At 34.2% G+C, this 22,997-nt stretch overlaps 1 protein-coding gene across 29 annotated transcripts in view; it reads left to right on the top strand.

The window, feature by feature from the left end:
- Nucleotides 1-22,997, top strand: part of ikzf2 (IKAROS family zinc finger 2) — a 397,532-nt gene that overhangs the window by 326,273 nt on the left and 48,262 nt on the right. For 9 of the 29 annotated variants that reach the window (XM_068223269.2, XM_073911490.1, XM_073911495.1 and 6 more), the window contains 2 exons: nucleotides 10,553-10,714; nucleotides 15,490-15,538. The exons of 5 other annotated variants lie outside the window; for them this stretch is intronic. In XM_068223269.2, coding sequence (XP_068079370.1) covers nucleotides 15,511-15,538 — 28 coding nt within the window. In that variant the 5' untranslated portion in view covers nucleotides 10,553-10,714; nucleotides 15,490-15,510. Of the gene's footprint in view, nucleotides 1-10,552; nucleotides 10,715-10,797; nucleotides 10,821-12,470; nucleotides 12,897-15,489; nucleotides 15,539-22,997 lie in introns of those variants that run through there. 15 more of the 29 variants (XM_073911485.1, XM_073911487.1, XM_073911482.1 and 12 more) reach the window with 4 other exon arrangements.

Here is a 22,997-nt window from a genome sequence, read left to right as displayed (position 1 = left end):
TTTGCTATATACATGATGTAAAGTCAATTCACTTTCGCTCTCGTGGATAGGGAAACCTTTATGCACAGACATCAATTAGCCTATACATAATTAATTTCGTTTGTTAAGCGCAAATATTTTTTCAAAACTATTTCTAAATTCAGTTCTAATTTCCAGCAAACAAATAAATGAACAATAATAACGAAGTGTGGTCAAAATATACTTTTTTTCCAAATACACCTGCTATGTCCCATATGGTCTAAAACCTGATAGGTGGGCAAATCTTAGCTTGTTTTTAATAAAACAAATATAAATATGGATATAATAAATAATACTGCTAATAATAATAACATTATACAAAAGCAAATTGAATGAACTGAAAAACCCTCCCGAGATGAAGGATTCAAGGTAGTGGTTTTTAAATTCATGTAGGCTAGAAAATAATATGTTTTGTAATATTTTAATCCTTTATATTTATATCCTATATATATCCTTATTATATCCTATATATATATATATATCGAGGTGCACTCTGCGCCGGACTTTAGACCGGGTTTGTTCTGGTCTAAAGAACAGACTATTACAGTTTCTCAAAATAGCAACGCACAAAAACACGCCTGCTTTTTTAGACCAGAACGCCTATGGGCGCATGTATGAGCGCAAATGCATTTGCTATTTAAAAAGCCTGGCGCAACACCTCGAAATGACCCTTGTTCCGAACTGAAAGTAGCAAATAACAATTGTGTTATGCCTTGCGCCACATTGCGCCGGGTGTATGATAGGACCCATACACCTGTTTTTCTGTTTTTGAATAAAGAAAATAGTTTTAAATTTTATAAAGCTGCTGTGTATATGATTATTTTTGAGTTATTTATCTATTTACATATTGTTTTGTTATTAATAATTAAACTGCAGACAAAATGTTGTTCTGTGTACACCAGTACATAGGAATGACTAAAGTTTGTAAAAATCAATCAAAAAAAAAAAAGGTCAACACAACAAGGTGTAAGTAAAATATAAATGAATAATGAAAATCAAACAACAGTGTCTTCATTTTATGTACTTGTTCATCACTTGGCTGTGAAAAGCTTCCTAAGTGTGACATTAATATGCTCGATCTGCCTCATTTAGTCAAAAGCAGGAAATGGCTTTCTCCTGTGAAAGACCTTGGGTTGTTTCTTTCCAGACTTGGGTATGAAGATTTCCTGTTTAAAAGTGCGTCATTGGCTGTGAAAGAAGTGCATGCTATCACATGCTCATTTTCACATCTCTGGCTATCCATCCTCAGTGCAGGGCTTTGCAAAACTCCAACCTCAACTAAAAATGTGGGCTCAGTGTAGGTGTCTAAAACTCGCCTATCTGAGGTTTGAGCTTTGGTTCGCTGTCTGTGTACAAAGAGCATAAGTTTGGTTACAAGTATCTGTGGTGAATTAGGCAGATTATGCATGCCTGATGCATGCATGATATGCATTTTCACAAATATATTTTACTTTAGGATGTATTAGTGATATAAAACAGAATACTTTTTTTGTATTATAAACACAGTTTGATTTAAGGATATATGTCCTGTAGGTGTACAGTGTACAAAACATTAGAGCAGTGTTGCGAGTTCTTTTTTTTTTTTTTTGGTGTGTGTGTGTGTGCGCATGTTTGTGTGCATGATTTGGGGTACAGAGAGTTGAAAATGGGGGAGGTGAGTGCATAAACACATCCGCGCACACACATACAAGAAAGAGAAAAAAACTAACATCCTCAATTAGTATATGAGGAAAATGGGGCCTGTGGTTTAGGCTGTTTTTCTAATCAGTGGTTTTCTGACACATTTAAGTTTGAATGTGTTACATGTTGAACAAGTGCACCAACACATGCCATGTGAAGATGAAACAAATTCCTTCGTTTCATTTTAGAGGTGAGACGCCCTTCTTGACTAAAACGCAAAAACAAGTTTGTGCAACCGTGAGTGTAAGGCTCAATCATGTGGTGCAGAGTTTTACAGATTCCCTCTGTTGATGTTCTGTATTATTATTATTATTATTATTATTATTATTATTATTATTATTAGTTGTTGTCATAGTATTTTTCTAAAATTCTATTTTTAAATGCAACATTAGAAACTTAAGGATGTGTGACAATTGGCAATTCATTACACTGTGGCAACCCCTAATGCAAGTGTGTGTGTGTGATATACACTCACCGGCCACTTTATTAGGTGCACCTGTCCAACTGCTCGTTAATGCAAATTGCTAATCAGCTAAGCACATGGGAGCTACTCAATGCGTTTAGGCTTGTAAACATGGTCAAGACGATCTGCTGCAGCTCAAATCGAACATCAGAATGGGGAGAAAAGGGGATTTAAGTGACTTTGAACATGGCATGGTTGTTGGTGCCAGACATACTGGTCTCAGTATTTCAGAAACTGCTGATCTACTGGTATTTTCACGCACAACCATCTTTGTGGTTTACAGACTGATTCGAGCTGATAGAAAGGCAACAGTAACTCAAATAAACACTTGTTACAACCGAGACATGCAAAAGAGCATCTCTGAACATGACGAACCTTGAGACGGATGAGCTACAGCAGCAGAAGACCACATCGGGTGCCACTCCTGTCAGCTAAGAACAAGAAACTGAGGCTACAATTCGCCCAGGCTCACCAAAAAGTTGGACAATATATGATTGAAAAAACGTTGCCTAGTCTTATGAGTCTCAATTTCTGCAGCGATGTTCAGATGCTAGGGTCAGGATTTGGCATCAACAACATGAAAGCATGGATCCATCCTGCCTTGTATCAACAGTTCAGGCTGGTGGTGTATTGGTGTGGGAGCATTTGAGCATTGAGCATTGTGTCAAGGCCACAGCCCACTTGAGTATTGTTGCTGACCTTGTCCATCCCTTTATGACCATAGTTTACCCATCTTCTGATGGCCACTTTCAGCAGAATAACGCGCCATGTCATAAAGCATGAATCATCATTCTCAGACTGATTTCTTGAACATGACAATGAATTCACTGTATGGCCTCCACAGTCACCAGAACTGGATGCAGTGGAATTGATGATGTGCATCATAAATGTGCAGCTAACAAATCTGCAGCAACTGTGTAATGCTATCATATCAACAAAGACAAAAGGCTCTGAGGAATATTTCCAGGACCTTGTTGAATCTATGCCACGAAGGATTAAGGTAGTTCTGTAGGCAAAAGGGGTCCAACCCAGTACTAGTAAGGTGTACCTAATAAAGTGACCAGTGAGTGTATATATATATTATAGAGAGATAAATAATCAATCAGGGATTAAGCCTAAGGAAAGTGATTGAATGAGGATTTGTCATGTTTACATTTCTTAAAAACAGAAGGCAAACAACTCACAAGAAATGTTGTTAATTCAACTTCAGAAATTCTCTTCTATTATTTAGTATTACTGATTTCTGTTTGCTTGTGGAACTTATAGGAGATTGTTTTTCTTTGTAAAGTTCTTATTCTGTCTTCTTATCCTGATAGATAGAGACTGTACAATGCTATTTTGGATTCATGTTGGAGTGAAAATAGTTGAGTAAAATAAAGAGTACACCAGAGAATCAGTAGAAGTGAGATGAACTACTAAAGACTGGAGACTTTAGAATTAAACTGACTGATTGGTCAGTATCCCCAGTGGACCCAGTTAAGTATTTACCTCAGCCTGACATTGATTGATCCAAGTGTTGATTGGCACAGATTCACTTGATTATTTCACACACTTCACTCAGTTTCGGATCAGAGGAAGAAATCTAATTGTCTGGGAAAAAGTGCTTAGACACTTGTGAAATGGAAAAGCTGACCTATTTATTACTACAATACGCAAAACAGGTTAAAGACAAGTGCTAGATGATCACATGAGAAATTTTTTTTGTTAGGTTATTTATGAGACATCCTGTTTTGGTGTCCCATAAAATCTAGAAAAGTAATCTTAAACTTTCGAGACACCCTTAAGTACTTTTTTGAGATTAACAGTTTTATGTGTATTAAAGAGCCCATAATATACATGAAATAGAGTCATATCTTGGTTGTAAGGGTCTCCAACAACAGTCTAATATGCATGCAAGGTCAAAAAACACTTTCATGGTCTTATAATCTGCATTTATCTTTACCTAATTATCCCAGCGACTCCTGTATGAATCGTCCAGTGATTCATTTGTTCCCAAACCCCTCCTTAGCGCGAAGCTAATCTGCGCTGATTGGACCGATGACAGTCTGTCGCGATTGGTCGACTGCCTTCAGTCAGAGAGTGAAATGCCCAATAGCTAATCAGCAATATAAAAAGTAATCACAGTTCATACACGCTTGATAATGTAGGCGTGGATTTTAGCTGCCACACACACACACAAAAACACACACACACCTCCGGACGACAACGCTCCTGCTCCCGCTTCCGCCCGCACCCGCCAAGTTTTAGCCTGAACCCGACCGCTCCCGCTTATATTAAGAATTTGTCCCGCTAAAGAGCGGGGGAGAACAAAACCAAAAATCACCCAGCTATACAGTCCAGACAGCCAAGCTGTCTGTATAAACACACACACACACACACAGACAAAGCTCTCTCTCTGGTTATAATGCTGAGGTTTCATCTTTGGGTAGAGACTCGATAATATCCATCTGCAGTGTGACTTCAATCGACCAGCATGTTTGTGTGCGTGTGTTTGTGGGTGTGGGTGTGTGTGTGTGTGTGTGTCTGGGTTTCTGCGTCAGAGGGCGGGGCCTCAGGTTTGAAATCTCCTGGGTTTGCGCGTGCACGTGAATAACTTGGTTTCGTTCGTACATCATGGCGAAACACCTAATGACTCGGTATCAAGGCGACTCGTTTGAAGCACTATGAGTCGACTCTTTTATAGATGAATCAACCGTTTTAAACACTGTATTCTTACAGATTTAAGCCTTAGCTGGATACTTCACTTCACTTAGAGCTGTGTTACACACTAAATGGAGGGGAATTTTCAAAAACCCATAATATGGGCTCTTTAAGCATCAATTAAGACAACGTTAGCACCTGTCAGCTGTAATTGTGAGGAAAAATGTGTAATTTTGAGCTTTTGTCAGCTAACTTTATTGGGGTAAATTAATAAATAATTAATTATTGGGGGGGGGATTAAAATCTGTGACATAGCGCTTATCTGTTAGTGGAGTGATGAAGCATCGATTTCTCATTATTATTCATAGCTGAATTTTCTTTTGCTATGAGAAGACCCTGCTTCTTAATTATTTATGACTGCATGTGTTTTATTATGACAGACTAATACGGACAGACCACAGACAAGCCAAGCTGTGAGACAGCACGACACGCAGTATTTAGCCATTCATGAAGGCTTGTATGTGTTTGTTTTCATCATCCACAGGGTTTGTTGCATGGCTTTCTTTGTGATACTGTCAGGGCCGATACAGCCAAGCTGTTTGTATGCAGGAAATGGTGGACTTTCTTTTATCAGTTGAGTTCGTTACCATTCAGACACATTGATTATATCCGTTATTCCATGTTTGCCTAAATTTAAAATCATACAGATTACAGACAGGGTTAATGGTTGAAAAAGATAACTTTAATGTTTGAATAACTTTATTATTAAAATGTTCTGTCCTCATTTAGCCTTATATATTTGGTCCCACTTTATATTAAGTGTCCTTAACTACTATGTACTTACATCAAAAAATAAATACAATGTACTTACTGTGTTTATAATGTATTTGAGAACCCTTGTGGTGCTTTTGAGTTGGGATAGAGGTTGGGTTATGGACAGGTTTGGTGGTATGGGTAGGTTGAAGGGTGGGTTAAGGTGTAAGGGATGGTCAACAGTGTATTTACAAATGTAATTACAAAAATTAATTACAGATTTAATTACATGTATTTAATCAAGCATAAGTACACAGTAAATACATGTATTTACACAATAAGTACATTGTAGCAAACTATTATTATATACTATACTATACTATACTATACTATACTACTATATTCATGTGTAAGTACATATTAGTTAAGGCCACTTAAAGTGGGACCATATATTTTTATGCAAAATTGAAACCTCTGATCTGTATTTGTTAAATTATATAATGATAATAATAAGTGATTAAATGCAGTCTTCATATACAATTAAATAATTCTTGATTATAATTTTTTTAAAGAACATATCCTTATCATATGTAGAGAAATGTATGCATGTGTACTGGCATGTGTGTGTGTGTGTGTGTGTGAGAGAGAGAGAGAGAGAGAGAGAGAGATGATTTTATGTATAGTAAAAATAATTATAGAATATTTGTTTTTTATGCTGAATGCTTTCTCCAAATGCTGTGTTTAGGGGGTGTGGTTTGTTTTAAGGTCTTTAATACAGCCTATAAAATCATTATTATCATTATGAAAGACCCCATAAAACATGAAAACCCAACATGTGTGTCAAAAAACTAATAAGCAACAGCATTTTCCTAAACACCTGCTGTTACTACAGCAGATGCTTAGTGGAAAATTTTCATGCATGAATTCATTGGAGCACAAAGATCAATTTTCAGTTCATTTGATCCACATTCATGTGCCTAATTACAATCTATTTTCAGACATTGCACTTTGTACGTCGATACTTTTTTTTTAACTAACTGTTGAATAAGTGAGATATGATATATGAATAAAGATTTTTATTCATAACAAACAAATAACATTACGTCTAATCAAGACAAAAGGAACAAATACAAATCTTCACTCACTCTGGGACCAAAAAAGGAGCATATTTTTCTTTAAAATGCCACCTTCTGCCTTATTGTACTCAATGTGCAAATGAAAGCTTGCAATAGTTGCTCAATGTAATTATTAATGTCTCATAAAGAAAAGAGGAAATGCAATCATAAGAGGTTTTATAGTAATTTTGTGTATTGTTTAATGTAGGTTTTGCAGAACATTTACTATACATAAGGTGAACCTCGTTACCCACCATTAAACCAGCACAGGATGCACAATGAACTTCAAGCCTCAGTTAACACATTTGCTTTCCTTTTTTATTACATGTTAATAAAGTCTACATTGTATTTCATATCATCAATTGTATCCTTCGACCCTTTTTCATATTGCACTCAATATAAAAAATTGTGTTCCATGATATGTTACATGAGGTGACTAATTTATTTTCTGGCTTCTGTTGTCCAATTTTAAATTAAATTTCTTAAAAACGTATCTATCATGACCACATGAGCCTTGAATCAAACCATCTTACATTAATTGAGTCTAAACATAGTTTATAAATCCTTGTTTGTGATTTGGCTTATGCCTACTTTTGAGAGACTGTCCATTTACTTACACTAAATACATTATGATCATGTAGGACTACTGTGGAAAGCTTCACAGAATGAATGAGGTAATGCACAGATGGCTGAAACCTGAAAGAGGAGGAAAGTAGACAGTGATGTATAAAATAAAGGCATAAAAGAAAGGTATATGAGAGAAGGGTGGTAGGGGAGGGGGCGTCTAACGGTTTCCCCTCTACTTCAGAAAGTGCTCTTTAAACCATGGAAAGTTAACCAGCAGCCTCTGAACAAAAGCAACCGATTGTTATCTGAGGATACTTGAACAAATCAGAGTGCTGATGGTAAACAAACAACGTGGCCTCAAAAGAACACAGTTGAACACTTGTAAACGGTGACCTTATTAAACTGTTCAAAGCAAATCAGCTTTTGTTAATTTTCCACACCATCACTTTTAGATTTATTTGTGGGTGAGATGTGATCTGTGCCTTGTGTTTTTTTTTTTTTTTTTAGAATTGTTTTACTTTTCTAAATGTAATCATTTTAAAATATATTTATTTTGATTTTACATTTATTAATTTATTTTTATGTAAAAACAATAGAATCATAGCTACATTTCTTAGATCATTTTAACCTCCAGTTGGGTATATTAAAAATGCAGTGTGTGAAATGAAAAGCCACCTATTATTATTAGCCTCCCTGTTTTTTTTTTTTTGTTTTTTTTTGTAAATTCTGTTTAACAGAGAAAGAATTGTTTCAACACATTTCTAAACTATTATGTTATAGGTGGCTTTTAATAATTCATTTCTAATAACTGATTTATTTTATATTTATTTTTTCAAGATACTTCTGTACAGCTTAAAGTGACATTTAAAGGCTTAACTAGGTGCATTAGGTAAACTAGGCAGGTTAAGGTAATTAGGCAAGTTATTGTAAAACAATGGTTTGTTTTGTAGACTATCAGAAGAAAATAAAGGGGGTAATAATTTGAGCTTAAAATGGTTTATAAAAAATAAAAACTGCTTTTATTCTAGCTGAAATAAAACAAATAAGACTTTTCAGAAGAAAAATGTTATATGACATGTTGTGAAAATTTCCTTGCTCTTTGTTAAACATCATTTGGGAAAAATCTTTAAAAAAAGAAGAAAACAAAAAAAGAAAAATCAAAGGGCGGCTAATAATTCTGACTTCAACTGTATGTATGTATACTGTATGTATATATATATATATATATATATATATATATATATATATATATATATATATATATATATATATATATATATAAACAAAATGTTATTTGGCATATAATAGAACTACATATCCAAAAAAATAGCCTGTCTATTTGTTTTATTTAATATTTGCAGTAGAAAATAAAATATTAAAATAAAAATATAATTCTGACTTCAACTGTATACACAGACACACACACACACACACACACACACACACACACACACACACACACACACACACACACTATAAACCTACACACTATAAACCTAAAAAGGTAAGGTAACTCAAACCATTTAAGGAAACTGATAGCACCAAAACCATTTAAGTTCAAAAACTAATCCTAATGAGTACTGTGAACTTGATTTATTTGAGTAAACAAAGCACTTTGAGCACAGTAAAATCCAATAAATGAAGAGAACTCAAACTGCAAAACCCATTAAGTTAAGGCAACTCAAACCGTTTGAGACAACCAATTGCTACAAACAATTTGAGTAAAAAAAATGAATCCATATGATTACTGTGAATTTACTCCATTTAAGATAAAGTAATTATGTATTTATTAACATATCATGTATTCACTATGGTGTTTAGAATTTAAAATTATTAAATTACAATTATTCTTTAAGTTAAAGAAACACACACAAAACATATAATGAAATAATGTTTTCATTCTTTTTTGTGTGAGCTATTCATTTAAAGCTTAATTGGTCCAGGAGTTGAATAGGTATGGTTCAGTGCACAAAATCTATTTAACAATCAGTGTAAGACAGCTGGTAAAATGGAGAGGTTGTTTTATGTATGTATATGTATGTTACATCGATTGACCCAGGTGTTGAACGGCACAGGTTTCACTTCACTATGTCACGCACTTCACAGAGTTTCAGATCAGAGGAAGAAATCTAATTGTCGAGGAAAAAGCGCTTATAGTCGCATAGTGAAATGGAAAAGCTGACAGGCTCGTTCGGCGCAACGGAAGCCACCAAACCATACAAACTCAAGCAGCTCGCTTCCTAACTTTTTTTCTGTTTGACGCAAGCTCGTCCCCTATTTGTGACCAATATCCTAAACTCCTGACAGTCATCAGAAGACTTCATCATCACGGTAGACTCTAAAAAGCCTCTTGTCTTTGGAAATTATCGTGTCTTTCTTTTTACACAAGGACTAATGTAATCCTTAACACACCTCACTTACAGTAATACATTTTAATATCCACAGCTTCAGTTTACTGTAAAAGAAGCAATAAAAAATGGAAATGCACAACCTTTCATGACTAATATGACCTGCTTCAGTTCTTCAGTGAAGCACCTCAATGCCATTGTTATGCAAATCCCAGTGATACCACTGATTCACTCTCCAATGATGATAATGAAAATTACTAGATCATTAGGAGCTGGTTTTAATGACCTGAAATTATCTGTTGCTCACAGGTATTTTTTTAATACAGAGATCAACACTAATCTAAGCATTTTATTGTAATAATATAAACTGTAATACTCAAATACTTCTTTTTCTTAGCATTTGCTCAAAAGATTACTAGTTTCTCTGTCGTCACCAGCTCTCCACAGTTCTGAAAAGCTTCCAACTGGGTCAGTTGTGTATTTCTCTATCCGGCCAATAGAGGGGGTCCAAGAGAAATGTTAGTAGGCTACCCTTCACGCAGTTTCCCACCTCTCATCTTTTATTTTTTAAATAAAAACCCGAGTACCTGTAATAATTTTGATTAATTTCTAGTATTCTTCACCCTTATTAGAAGCAAAATTATTTTAAAACAGCCCATTTCATAGAATCTATTCAAGGTATTTTTTGAGTGTGTGTGAAGACTGCATCACAAATAATCATTCATTACATCAATAATTATGATTAATATACAAAATAACCGCAATACATGCTTGTAACATTAATATAATGCTTCGACATAATATATGATGTTTACTATAGCATGCCATATGCAATTTGGAGGTTTAATTCTAGTTTCTTACTTAGGCTACCTTAATAAGGCTAATAAAACCTCGCTTTTAAATGTGTTGATGTTAAGGCGTCTAATCGATTACCGAGTGCCACTGATAGATCCGTTTCTCTGAGTCAGTCAGACGGTCGCCGCTGTCCGTTCTGAAGATGGAGGAAGCAGGCGAAGGGAATCAGTATTTCTGCGCGTCTATCGCACTGCAGTGGATACACAGCATTTAGACGCCCTCTGTTACTCCATATCTGATGAGATGGATGTCTGTCACTTGGCATATTGCTGAAGGTAAGCGAAAATGTCGGTTCTGGGTCTTAATGTTTCCCTTTTGTGGTTTAAATGGTCTGTGCCTGTATGTTTTGCTTTGACAGGTCCAGGACGCGTTTGGATAAGGGTGCGAATTTTGAGGAAGTTTAACCCCCTCCCCTTTTTACCCCTCTAAAACGGGTCAAAGTAAAGATGGGTTCTTAAAGTGTTTATTGTTTGTACATGTAGCTGAGTATGTAGCCTACGTTTCATCAAGTTTTCAAACGTCCCTGTTGGCTAACTTAAAAAGTTATATCATAAGTTGGAGTGGGATTCATTTAATTTTGGAGAACAGAAATATACTTTATGTTAACTGAAGTATAGCTGTAGGTGCTCACTGACCGCAGAAAATAATCAAAAATGTTAGTATTTATACAACATTCGTACAACTAGCCGGGATACTTGAAAATCCTCGTTCCAGACTTGGGTAAGAGAATTTAGGGCTTTTAGCCTCTTCCAAATATATGGAAAAAAAAACAAAATAAAAAAAAATTTTGGTCCTCAAATAGGGTATATGCACACAGACTTTTAATTTTCAGCCAGCCTGACAGCTTCCGGTGAACTATTCTTCCATTAAGTTACAATAGCCAATCTAAAAATAGCTAATCTGTTTTCTTAAAATAAAATAAGTGATCTAAGTGTCTGCCTAATAGATATTTGACATGAAGTGGATCTCAGATGGGACAAAAAGCACTGCATTAAATTAGATTTTTCCTGCCATCTCTTTAATATGGACATTTATTTTACCTCAGAATTTTGAATGGAATTTCTGCGCTAGCCTGTTGGTACTGACAGCACCAGCGGTTACATATCATCTCGTTTTATGCTTAAACAACTAAATTAATGCTTAGGTTTATTTAACTGATTGTATTTTAATTGCATTAGGATGTTGATGCTGTAAAATGAACCTTATAAAATTTAGAATAGTTGCAATAACTTTTCACCGGAAGTTTATCGTTGATTGAAAAACACTATCTGTGCATTTACGCCATTTAGGTTTGGCGCCCTAGCGTGCCTAATCTATGTTTTGAACACTTTCAACTTTTGTGTGTGTGGCCTATAGCTGCTATTTTTGTGTAGGACAAGCATTTGGAACGTTAATAACTTAATAATTTGTATCAGTTGGCTAGAGTAACTATGCTCTGATTGTAGACAGTGACAGAATTGCAGATTAAAAGCTATATTTCAATTACAGGTAGGCTATATAAGTACACACATTTAGTCTTTTTTTTTAGCTATTTATTACTTATTTAGGCTACTTTTACCTCGTAAAACAGCAAACACCTGTCGCTAATGTAAGCGTACTCTAACATATTAATAAAAAATGTGAATAAAACTTCAGAAACGTGTTTACTTTTACATTGCTGCACATTTTAAAGACCCCAAACTTTCAATTTGAGACCCTTACGCCCGTAATTTGCACTGTTGCAGACAGTAAAGAACTTGTGTTTCTAAAAAATAATAATTATATTAAAAACCTTACTGTCATTACGCGTTAGTAACACTAAAACATTGAGTGCCTAAGCATTTAAATGGAGGTGCCTATAGGCGAATGTGTCACATGAATGCTGATGCACTGAGCTGCACATGAAGCATATAGAAAACACGCACAGAGTCATCCCACAACCTTTGACGGAGTGTCAGACAGGTGGAAATATTGGGCTCTAAGCCTGTTGTAGGCAGTTCCCATCATTTCCTTATTTATGGCTTAATTCCCTTGGAACCGGTGGATCCAGTTGAGTATTCGTCTCAGCCTGACATCGATTGACCCAGGTGTAGAACGGCACAGGTTTCACTTCATTGTTTCACGCAGTTTCAGATCAGAGGAAGAAATCTAATTGTCGGGGAAAAAGCGCTTAGACGCATAGTGAAATGGAAAAGCTGACAGGCTCGTTCGGCGCAACGGAAGCCACCAAACCATACAAACTCAAGCAGCTCGCTTCCTAACTTTTTACTGTTTGGCGCAAGATCGTCCCCTGTTTGTGACCAATATGAACTCCTGCTGAACATGACAGTCATCAGAGGACTTCATCACCACTGTAGACTCTGAAAAGTCTCTTGTCTTTGGAAATAATTATTACTCGTTTCGTTTTTTCTTTCTTTTTACGCAAGGATTTCTTTGGACACTTCTGCGTTTTCACAGGGGGGAGACCAGACAAAAAAGGTAAACGATTGTCGCAGTCATATTTTATTGACGAGTCGTGTAGTTTAGGATAAGCCTGGAAAGACTTCTGTATTATAATACTGACATATGTAGCAATCGTCTTGGGGAATTATGTATTGTTATACTTTAGATGACACTTATATCTGTATTAATATCCGTTTATGTGTCAGTGATGTGACGTTAATTTATCTAATAATTCTATGATTAACATATTTTCAATTTAATTGAAAGTATTTTTTAATAATTATAGGCTATTTATGTGTAGTTGACCCTGGAGTAAACATATCTAGATGCAATTGTCTGGACTATTAAAGAAAAAAGTAATTAAAAGTTATTGAACACGTTGGTGTAAATCACATTGGTATAATTTATCTAGCATTTATTAATCTATTAGAGAAAAATAATGAAAAAAGGAGAAAGATATATTAAAAAAAGTGTATTTTTTTTAAATATTAAAAATGAATAAATTGTGTGGTATATCAAACAAGCTGGAAGCCATTTTGTTCTAATGTGAAGACCCCTGAAGACCCTCATCACTGTCATGAGCTTTTTACATTTTTATAAAGATGTTTCATGCAGGCCAAATGTAGTAATCTTAAGACGACATTTCGGACTTCAGGACTCAAAAAAATCTATACATATTTCACAATTTGAATTTAAAAATTTGAAAACGTAACTGAAAATGATGCACGTGTTTTTAGTATTTATTTAATTTATTTATAACCTAGTATTTACATCTTAGGACATAATTTCTTTTCCTCTTGAAAATAGTTATTCAGAAATAACTGAAGCCAACATGAACATAACGATTGTGTTTCTTATAACCTGCGCTTGCGTCTTGCATTTGAGTTTTGAGTTCTTTTTTTAAAAATTCAGACATCTTTATTCGTCATTGACCCATAAAACCTCCCTCTATCTCAAAGGGATTGAGATACAGAAACAGACATTACTTATATGCAGTCTGTTAATATTCAGGATATAATAGGCACAATAGTGTTGAGCTGTAGTGGATGGTGAAGGCTGTGTGTGCCGTGTAGGGCCCTTGGAGAAGCACGGCACTAAACATGAGGCCGACCTTACTCCGAATGCTTTGCAAGACATTTCTTCACTCTATTGTTGTTCAGTGAATTTAATTTGAAGTGTATTTCTTAGACTTTGATCTTCATTTCCATATCAAGGCGATGCAATTTGTGTCTCATTTCAGACACAAACTTTGATCAGGGTCAGTGTTTCCAGGTGCCATCATTAGATTATTCCTCTTAATTAATGGGATTTTTGGAAAGATGCTTCATGATGTAATTCCTGAATCGAAGAGGGCTAATTAGACCCCCCAAAAATCTAACTTTGTGATTAACTGATTTATCCGTTTTTAACATTTGTATGTACGTTATAAATGTGTCATGCCGTATTTATCAAACACTTATTTATTCATTTTTTTCCCCCTGCAAGTTAATGAAAAACAGCAGCAAACACCTTGGTTTAGAAATTTTAAAGAAACTGACTTTAATGGTATGAAAATTAACGCCAGTTCTTGATTAACTACATTAAAATTAGTAAGCATTTTAAAAGTACTTAATATAAAATCACGTTTCTCTTTCCAAACTTGGCTTAGTTCATATAAATGCCTGCCATGTGTATATTATAATATAAGAAAGAGCTTTACGCGAAGATACTATGTGTTCTGACCATGAAGACTATATTATTACACTTGGAGCCATTTTTGCACTTTCTGTTCATCAGCAAAGCACAAAGCAGCTTACAGAAGGTCTTATTTATGAACATAAACGTCACAGAATTGTCAATTTTATCTGCCATCGATAAAGAACAATACATTCTTTTGCATCCGCTCTTGAATATTAGACTGGTAAATGCTTATTTCTCTTGTGATTATCGCTTTTTAATGTTTTCGTAGACTTGCGTTTGATTTTGTGCTTTAATCAAAGCTTGAATTGTTTTATTCTGCATGCGTTGAAATCATATAGTGTACAGATTCAATAATATTGTTGCTAAATATGTTTTTTATCCAGTATTTAGGCCAGTCTGATATGATCTGATGGTCCATATCCGTCACAAGAGGCGTTGTTGATTTTTGCAGCTCACTTGCTCTGTCTAAGCATTTAATTTTAGCCAATAGAAGGACCTGAAACTCAGTGGAAACATGGCATTGTTCACACTTTGCATGTATCTCTTTTTCTGATTAACCAGGAAGTTGTTGCTTACTTCCCTAATACTTTTGAAGACACTTGAAGATATGTCTATAAACTGTATTATTAACTTTTTACTGTGTGTGTTGTAGTGATATGCACATTATGTGCCAGAAGTATTGATTATAAAATGTTAAAAATGAATAACAGATGAACTGTCGACAATTAGCATAGTGTTTGCAACACTCATTTTTAATAGAAAATCTTGCTTAATATATTTATTAAAGTATTAAAATGTCCGCATTTGATTTTTCTAGCTGTTTAATTATGCACTGCAAATCATTTAAGAATTGCTGCCAATCACGTGTAATAATAGGCATTTCTACATCAAGGTCATACAGAATAAAATATAATCATGAATTAATTTGCAACTCATCCTTATTTTACAGCTCTGCCCCCTGAATACGGAAATGGAGACATCGAATGGGTATATAGAAAGTAAGTCGACTTTTTGTTTCCTAATGGCCACATTTAAGAAGCTATGACCGTCTTTTATTTAGCTCGTAATGGTATGCTGAATGGTCTCTTCGACAGGTTTAATGCCTGTAAAGATCACTCAGAAACATTTATCTAAGTTTATACAGCCAAAGTGTGAACGTTGAATTGTTCCTCATGTATGAATATTTGGCTTAAGGGTAATTTATTTTCTTAGTGAAATCTACTGTATATTGTCTGTACTGTAGGAGGGCTAATTAAAAACTATGACAGCTAAATGGGATAATAATAGTGCACTAATTCTTCTACTGTAATCAATCAGAACACATACAGACCTAAAATAGCCATGCAGTTCCGACCATCACAGTGATTACATCATGTCTTCTCTCTTTCTCTCATGGTAGGTGTGTGTATATATATATATATATATATATATATATATATATATATATATATATATATATATATATATATATATATATATATATATACACACACACACACACAACATACACACACTTCAAGATTTTTTTATTCTTAAATTGAGCAACATATTTGATGCAGTGTTTATCAAGGAGGGCTTTCCATAAATCAAACTGCGCAAAGAATTTACGTTTGATATTTGTTCAACATGCTTGTTAAGGGGAGGCAACTCAATTGTTTTATGTTCAGTCCACTTAGCTAGTATAGCTAATAGCTAGTATGTTAACCTAATTCCTTCATGTTGTCCGAACACAAATTGATTGAGTGGAACCCAGCATTTCTTTACAGTGTAATCGTATAAAATAAAATCATACTCATAATGGTATGCTAAATGGTCTCTTCAACAAGTTTAATGCTTGTAAAGATCACCCAAAAACATTTCTATAACTTTATACAGCCAAAGTGTGAATATCGAATTGTTCCTGCTGTATGAATATTTTGCTTAAGGGTTGTTTATTTTCTTAGTGTAACCTACTGTAGATTTTCTATACTATAGGAGGGCTAATTAAAGACTATGAAGCTAAGTGGCATAATGATAACACTCTAATTCTTCTACTGTAATCAATCAGAACACATACAGACCTAAAACAGTCAAGCAGTTCCGACCATCACAGTGATTACATCATGTCTTCTCTCTTTCTCTCATGGTAGTTGTGTGTGTGTGTGTGTGTGTGTGTGTGTGTGTGTGTGTGTGTGTGTGTGTGTGTGTGTGTGTGTGTGTGTGTGTGCGTGCGTGCGTGCGTGCGTGCGTGCGTGCGTGCGTGCGTGCGTGCGTGCGTGCGTGCGTGCGTGCGTGCGTGCGTGCGTGTGTGTGCGTGTGCATGCGTGTGCACGTATATATATATATATATATATATATATATATATATATATATATATATATATATATATATATATACATATATATATATATATATATTTGCGTAAGAGATGTCTATTTCTTTAGTGTAATCTACTGTAGATTTTCAATACTATAGGAGGTTATATGGATAATGGGATAATGATAACACACTAATTCTTAATTAATCAGAACACATACAGACCTAAAATAGTCAAGCAGTTCCGACCATCACAGTGATTACATCATGTCTTCTCTCTTCTCTCTCTTCTCTCTTCTCTCTTGCGTGCGTGTGCACGTATATATATATATATATATATATATATATATATATATATATATATATATATATATATATATATATATATATATATATATATATAGTTGAAGTCAGAATTATTAACCCCCCTGAATTATTGGCCCCCATGTTTATTTTTGTTCCCCAATTTCTGTTTAACAGAGATTTTTTCAACACATTTCTGTACATAGTATTTTTAATAACTCATTTCTAATAACTGATTTATTTTATCTCTGCCATGATGACAGTACATACTATTTTACTTAATATTTTTCAAGACACTTCTATACAGCTCGAAGTGACATTTAAAGGCTTAGCTAGATTAATTAGGTTAACTAGGCAGGTTAAGGTAATTAGGCAAGTTATTGTATAATGATGGTTTGTTCTGTGGACTATCGATAAAAAAATTTAGCTTAAAGATGCTAATAATTTTGACGTTAAAATGTATTTTAAACATTTAAAAACTGTTTTTATTCTAGCTGAAATTAAACAAATAAGACTTTCTCCAGAAGAAAGAATATTATGAGACATTCTTTGAAAATTTTCTTGTTCTGCTAAACATTATTTGGGAAATATAAAACAAAGAAATAAAATAAAAAATCAAAGGGTGGCTAATAATTCTGACTTCAACTGTATAAACCAACACACACTTCATTAATTATTGTGTTTTTTATTCTTAAATTGAGCAGCTTATTTGATACAAAGTTTATCAAGGGGCGCTTTCCATAAATCAAACTACACTCAAAAAATTATGTTTGCTGTTTGTTCAACATAATTGTTTGAAATGAGCTGAAACAGCACAAATATTGAGGCAACTCAAATGTTTTGTTCAATCCACTTAAATTTATAAAAGCTGATAGATTGACTTAATTTCTTCATGTTGTCCCAACACAAATCGATTGTGTGGAACCCAGATTTTTTTCTTTTTTTGCATTGTAGACATATTTTGTTACTTTGCTTATTTTGCATGTTGATTTATTGTAGATATCCTATCTAAATCCAGCAGCACTGTGGGAGTTTGTCTGCAGCAGTAAAGCCAGTTCTGCTTAATGAATGTGTGCAGTAGTCAGACGCACTATATACTGTAGCTGCCCCCGAGATCCTGTTGAAAAGCTAACTGCGCCGACTCTTGGCTCCCCTTGAGATTTGTTATCTGGACAGGCCTTCAGTACCAGGTGCACAGTGGTACCTTCAAGCCCGTTAAACTCCCCCGGCAGATTCCCTCAGATGGAACATGCTGATAAAAGATTCTTGCAGGTGTCTTGGAAAATGAAAAGTTTACAGTTTAGCTTGGTTCCATAGACTTTTGAAGGCGTTTCTTTTTCCTTCCATGAAGGGTTTTATTTTAAAAGCATGAATGAAGGCCTATCCACACTTCTTTATTTTTAAAAGCATCGTCAGAAGATGTAACCTTTTAGGGTTTGATATAAGGAGACTTGAATCTGTGCTTCTAAAGGGATAGTTCACCCAGAAATTAAGTCATAGTTTACTTGTTATTTACTTGTTTTAAACCTTTATGGGTTTCCTTCTTCCATTTAACACAATATATTTTGAAGAAAGTTTTTAATACTTCCATAGTATTTCTTTTTTTGTTGTACGGAAGTCAATGGTTACAGGTGTCCAGCTTTCTTTAAAATAACTTCATTGGTGTTCAAGAGAAAAGGGAAACTTATGATGGGTAAGTAAATAGTAAATACATTCAATTATTTTGTGAACTATCCCCTTAACAGCAATAAGTTATGAATATTTGAGGTATATAATATATAAATATGAGGTTCATAGTTTACCTCATATTTGGGATAGTTCAACCACAGCTTGCTTTCTCTTTCCTAACACAGTCTTAAGTGCGTTCATCTCAGATCACAGGCTAATACTTGAACCTTTTGTACAGTAAACTGCTATTGATATGCTAATAAGACCTTGTCCCCTTCAGCTTGTCCTTTTAAAGAAGAGCAGTTCAGCTTTGGCAGGTGGCGAGGAGCGTGAGTGGGAATGTGTTTTGTGTTTGATGTGGAAGGATGGTTTGGAGGTGTGTGGACGGACAGGATAAACCTGATCCACACTCGAACTTTAGCATCTATGACATGCCACAACCAATCACTCTCTTTCCTGGGAGAACCGATCCTGTTAAAAACTTCTTTTTTTTGTTGTTGTCTAGTATCGCCTCTTTGGCACAGAACCTGCTTCCAAGCTCCACCTTCATTACTGGAATAGAGCCGGCGGCAACCATCATGCACAAATCACGGCAGGGCTATTTGTAGAGTAATATTTGCATAGTAAAAGATCGTTCACACCAGGGATTATAACTGTAACAATTACAATAAAAATATAGCCCATGACTATAGAGCGCTAACTGTTGGTTTCTGTAGGAAAAAAGGCATTTAAAATGACTGTTTACGGGGATAGTTCACTCAAATATTGTATTTTTTTTTACCATTTATGCAGTAGTTCTGACCTTTTATAAATTTATTTTTTTCTCATGAACGAATATTCTGAATAATGTTAGAAAAAACGCAGCTATTCATAAAGTCAGTGGCTTTATTTTGTTCAGTATTCCTTAGTACATGAAGAGTTCAGATCTCTAAGTGCCGTTGTTCTGTTGATTTGTCCTACCTTGTCAGATTGTCCTACTTCCCATTCTAAAAGTAGGTAGCACATTTTGATGATGCAGTATGCTAACCATCAGCACATTTTGCAACCAGTGTAAATTTTAATGTGGAGTATTGTGATATGAAGCTGTAATATCGCCTTTACCTACCTAATCCCTAACCCTAACCTCAGGACCATTCAAATACAGTGTTGCAGAGTGTCTGCAGGGTCTTAAAAGTATTAAAAGTTGATAAATCAATTATGAGAAAATTAAAGCCCTTAAAAGGCACTAAAAAGTGTTAATCCCGTTTTTACGAGGTCTTATATTTTGTTCAAGCATTTTCCAAAGTTTAACAGTGGCTGAAGCCTGTCGCTTAAAACAACAGTGTAATTTATTCTTTCAAGTTTCTTTCGAGCTTATCTGAATTCTGTTGCATGGTTGTGCTTTATTGATTTATTTAACTACTACTGTTTATTAACAACTGTTTATTAGGTTCAAGGTTTAAAACTAAATAGAACTTGAAGTGGTGATGAGGCTTAAAATTTTCTGAGAAGGTCTTTAAAAAGTCTTAAAAGGTGTTGAAATTATCTTTAGGATTCCTGCATACCCTGTGTTGGTAGCATAATCTGATGCCTAGGATAAAATGTCAGGACACCTATTTGAAATGTTTCTGTAAAATTTGCATTTTTTCTGAGCCACCTATATGTTTTTGTTCAGGTATTACACTTTAAAGGCAATGAAAATAATCTATTCTTTGCATTAAGGGTAAAATGCTAAAATGCTGAAACTACACACAACATCCAGAGAAAAATGATCATTTTTGATGAAAATTTCAGAGAGCAGAACTCTTTTTGCATCTGAACTCTTCATGTTTTTTTTTTGTGTATTTAACAGAAGAAAGAAACTCAAGGAGGTTCATAACAATTGGAGGATGAATAAATGATAACAACTTCAATTTTGGGTGAACTATTCATTTTGACTTAACATTTTAAAGACAAATCCATTATTGAGTAAATCAATGACTGTACAGTTATTTAATTAGCATGCTTTTATCCAATGCATGCTTTTGAACTCTGAGGTTGTGAATTTATATATATATATATATATATATATATATATATATATATATATATATATATATATATATATATATATATATATTTTTTTTTTTTTTTTAAATATATATATTATGTATTTTAAATGGAATTGCTCACCTCAAAATTAAGTATTTTCTATCCTTTACTCTCCTTCCACATTCTTTTGTTGAACACAAAGAAAGATATACTGAAAAAAGTATACTGACTTCCATAGTGTTTTGTGTTCCTACTACGCATGTCAATGGCTGCTGATTTTGAACATTTTTTGAATGTTTAGAAGCTTTTGAAGTTTCTGCATGATATTGGAAAAATCTAACTTTGTATTTTTTTTAATTCTGTGATTCATATTGCAATATGAATATATTGCATTATCTATTTGCAAAAATTGATTGGGATGATTCTGTAGGGGAGTGCATATGCGTAAAATATAAGAAACAGTTTACAAGCACAGATGCATATAATAAGAAAAAAATACAATTGAAATAAAAAGCGTTTTATTGCTTTCCACAGAGTCAACCTGTATTCAGGTATACAATAATTAAATAATCAAATGTAAAATAAGTCTAAAAATGTATAAAATGTATAATATAGTCTTCGTTTTATAAAAAATAAAATAAAACAAATCATCGTTTTAATTTGTCAAAGTTACAAACAGTACAATTTCTTAAGACTGAATGCTTTTAAAATCCTCAAAGCCCTCAAAAATCCTTCAAAAATAATCAGTTATAATCCAGACTCAACATTGCGTATGCATAATGTGACTATTGCGAATGATCACATTGCAATATCGATCCTGAAAGAATAAAATAGATCAAGTGCAAGTAATTTAAGGGGTATTTTTGTTTTGTTTGAGCTATCCTTTTAATGATGTTTAAAAATTTCCTTAAGAAACAAATAATGAGAAAATATTTCCTGAATCAAGGGTTACTGAAAAAAATATGCAAGCAGTAATGCACGTTTAAACAATTCGTTCACTCATTCCTTCGTTTTTCTTTGGCTTAGTCCTTTTTTCATCAAGGGTCGCCACAGCGAAATGAACCACCAACTTATCTAGAATATGTTTTACACAGCGAATCCCCTACTTTTATCAATAATAAGAAAAAAACTGCAATAACGTTTTGAACATTTTATCAAGCTGGTGAATGAGAAAATTATTGAGCATCAATCAGAATGACCATAAATCAGAACTTTAAAGAGTGATCACATTCAAAGCAGCACTAATTGTCTAATGATCTTAATGGCATTAATGCAATCTTTTATTATTATTATTTATTTATTTATTTATTTATTTATTTTGCAATCAGATTGATTTTAGGGAAATTATAGTGAACGATGCAAAGAAATCATACACATTTGCTCTCATAAATTCAACAAAAAATCCAACTTGACCATGTATAATTTAAGATATGATTTATGAGAGCGTGATATTTTAGTTTCTTTTTATAATTTTCAATTTAATACTTTCTAAATGTTTGCAGTATCCAACATGCACTTCTATGATTCAATCAATACCTGATGAATAAAACGTTTGTTCTCAGTGAATATTTTTGTATTACAGAAGTCACACATGCTGCGTTTCACATTGAGTTTCACCCGTGGGCCACTATTAAAAACACCCTCTGCTATTTTCCTCATTGATCCACTAAAAACAGCATGGAACAGTCCATTTCTGTAGGTTGTTGTTTGATTGGTATACACACAGTCTAAGCGAATGAGTGAATCGGGATCTGATTCTGACTCAGCAGTGTCACAGGCCAGACCTGTAGTCACTCCAGTAGTCTCCACAGGGCCTACGGATTTTCAGCATGCATCACTGCATGGGGGCAGATGGTAGCCTTATTAATATCAACCGTATGTCGCAGACTGTCATTACAAGAGAGCTCTTGGGCCATCAGCAATCATATGTGTGGGAATGTCAATGTGATTCGTAAAGCAAATTCAACAAAGTGGAATCATTGTAAAACTGAAAACCACAAATTTAAGCATGCGTCAGAGAATGTAGATGATAACAGAGCCAAGCGCACACTACGAGGCTGTGTAATTGGAAAGCGGGTAGCAAAGAAAGTCATTTTATAGATCGTTTGCATATATGCTACCATAGTACATTTCATATATAGTTGAGGTCAGAATTATTAGCCCTGCTGAATTATTAGCCC

Source organism: Danio rerio, chromosome 9, assembly GCF_049306965.1.
Source record: "Danio rerio strain Tuebingen ecotype United States chromosome 9, GRCz12tu, whole genome shotgun sequence".
NCBI classification, from domain to species: domain Eukaryota; kingdom Metazoa; phylum Chordata; class Actinopteri; order Cypriniformes; family Danionidae; genus Danio; species Danio rerio.
The sequence above is the reverse complement of the archived record's forward strand: the minus strand, read 5'-3'. Positions and strand labels throughout refer to the sequence as shown.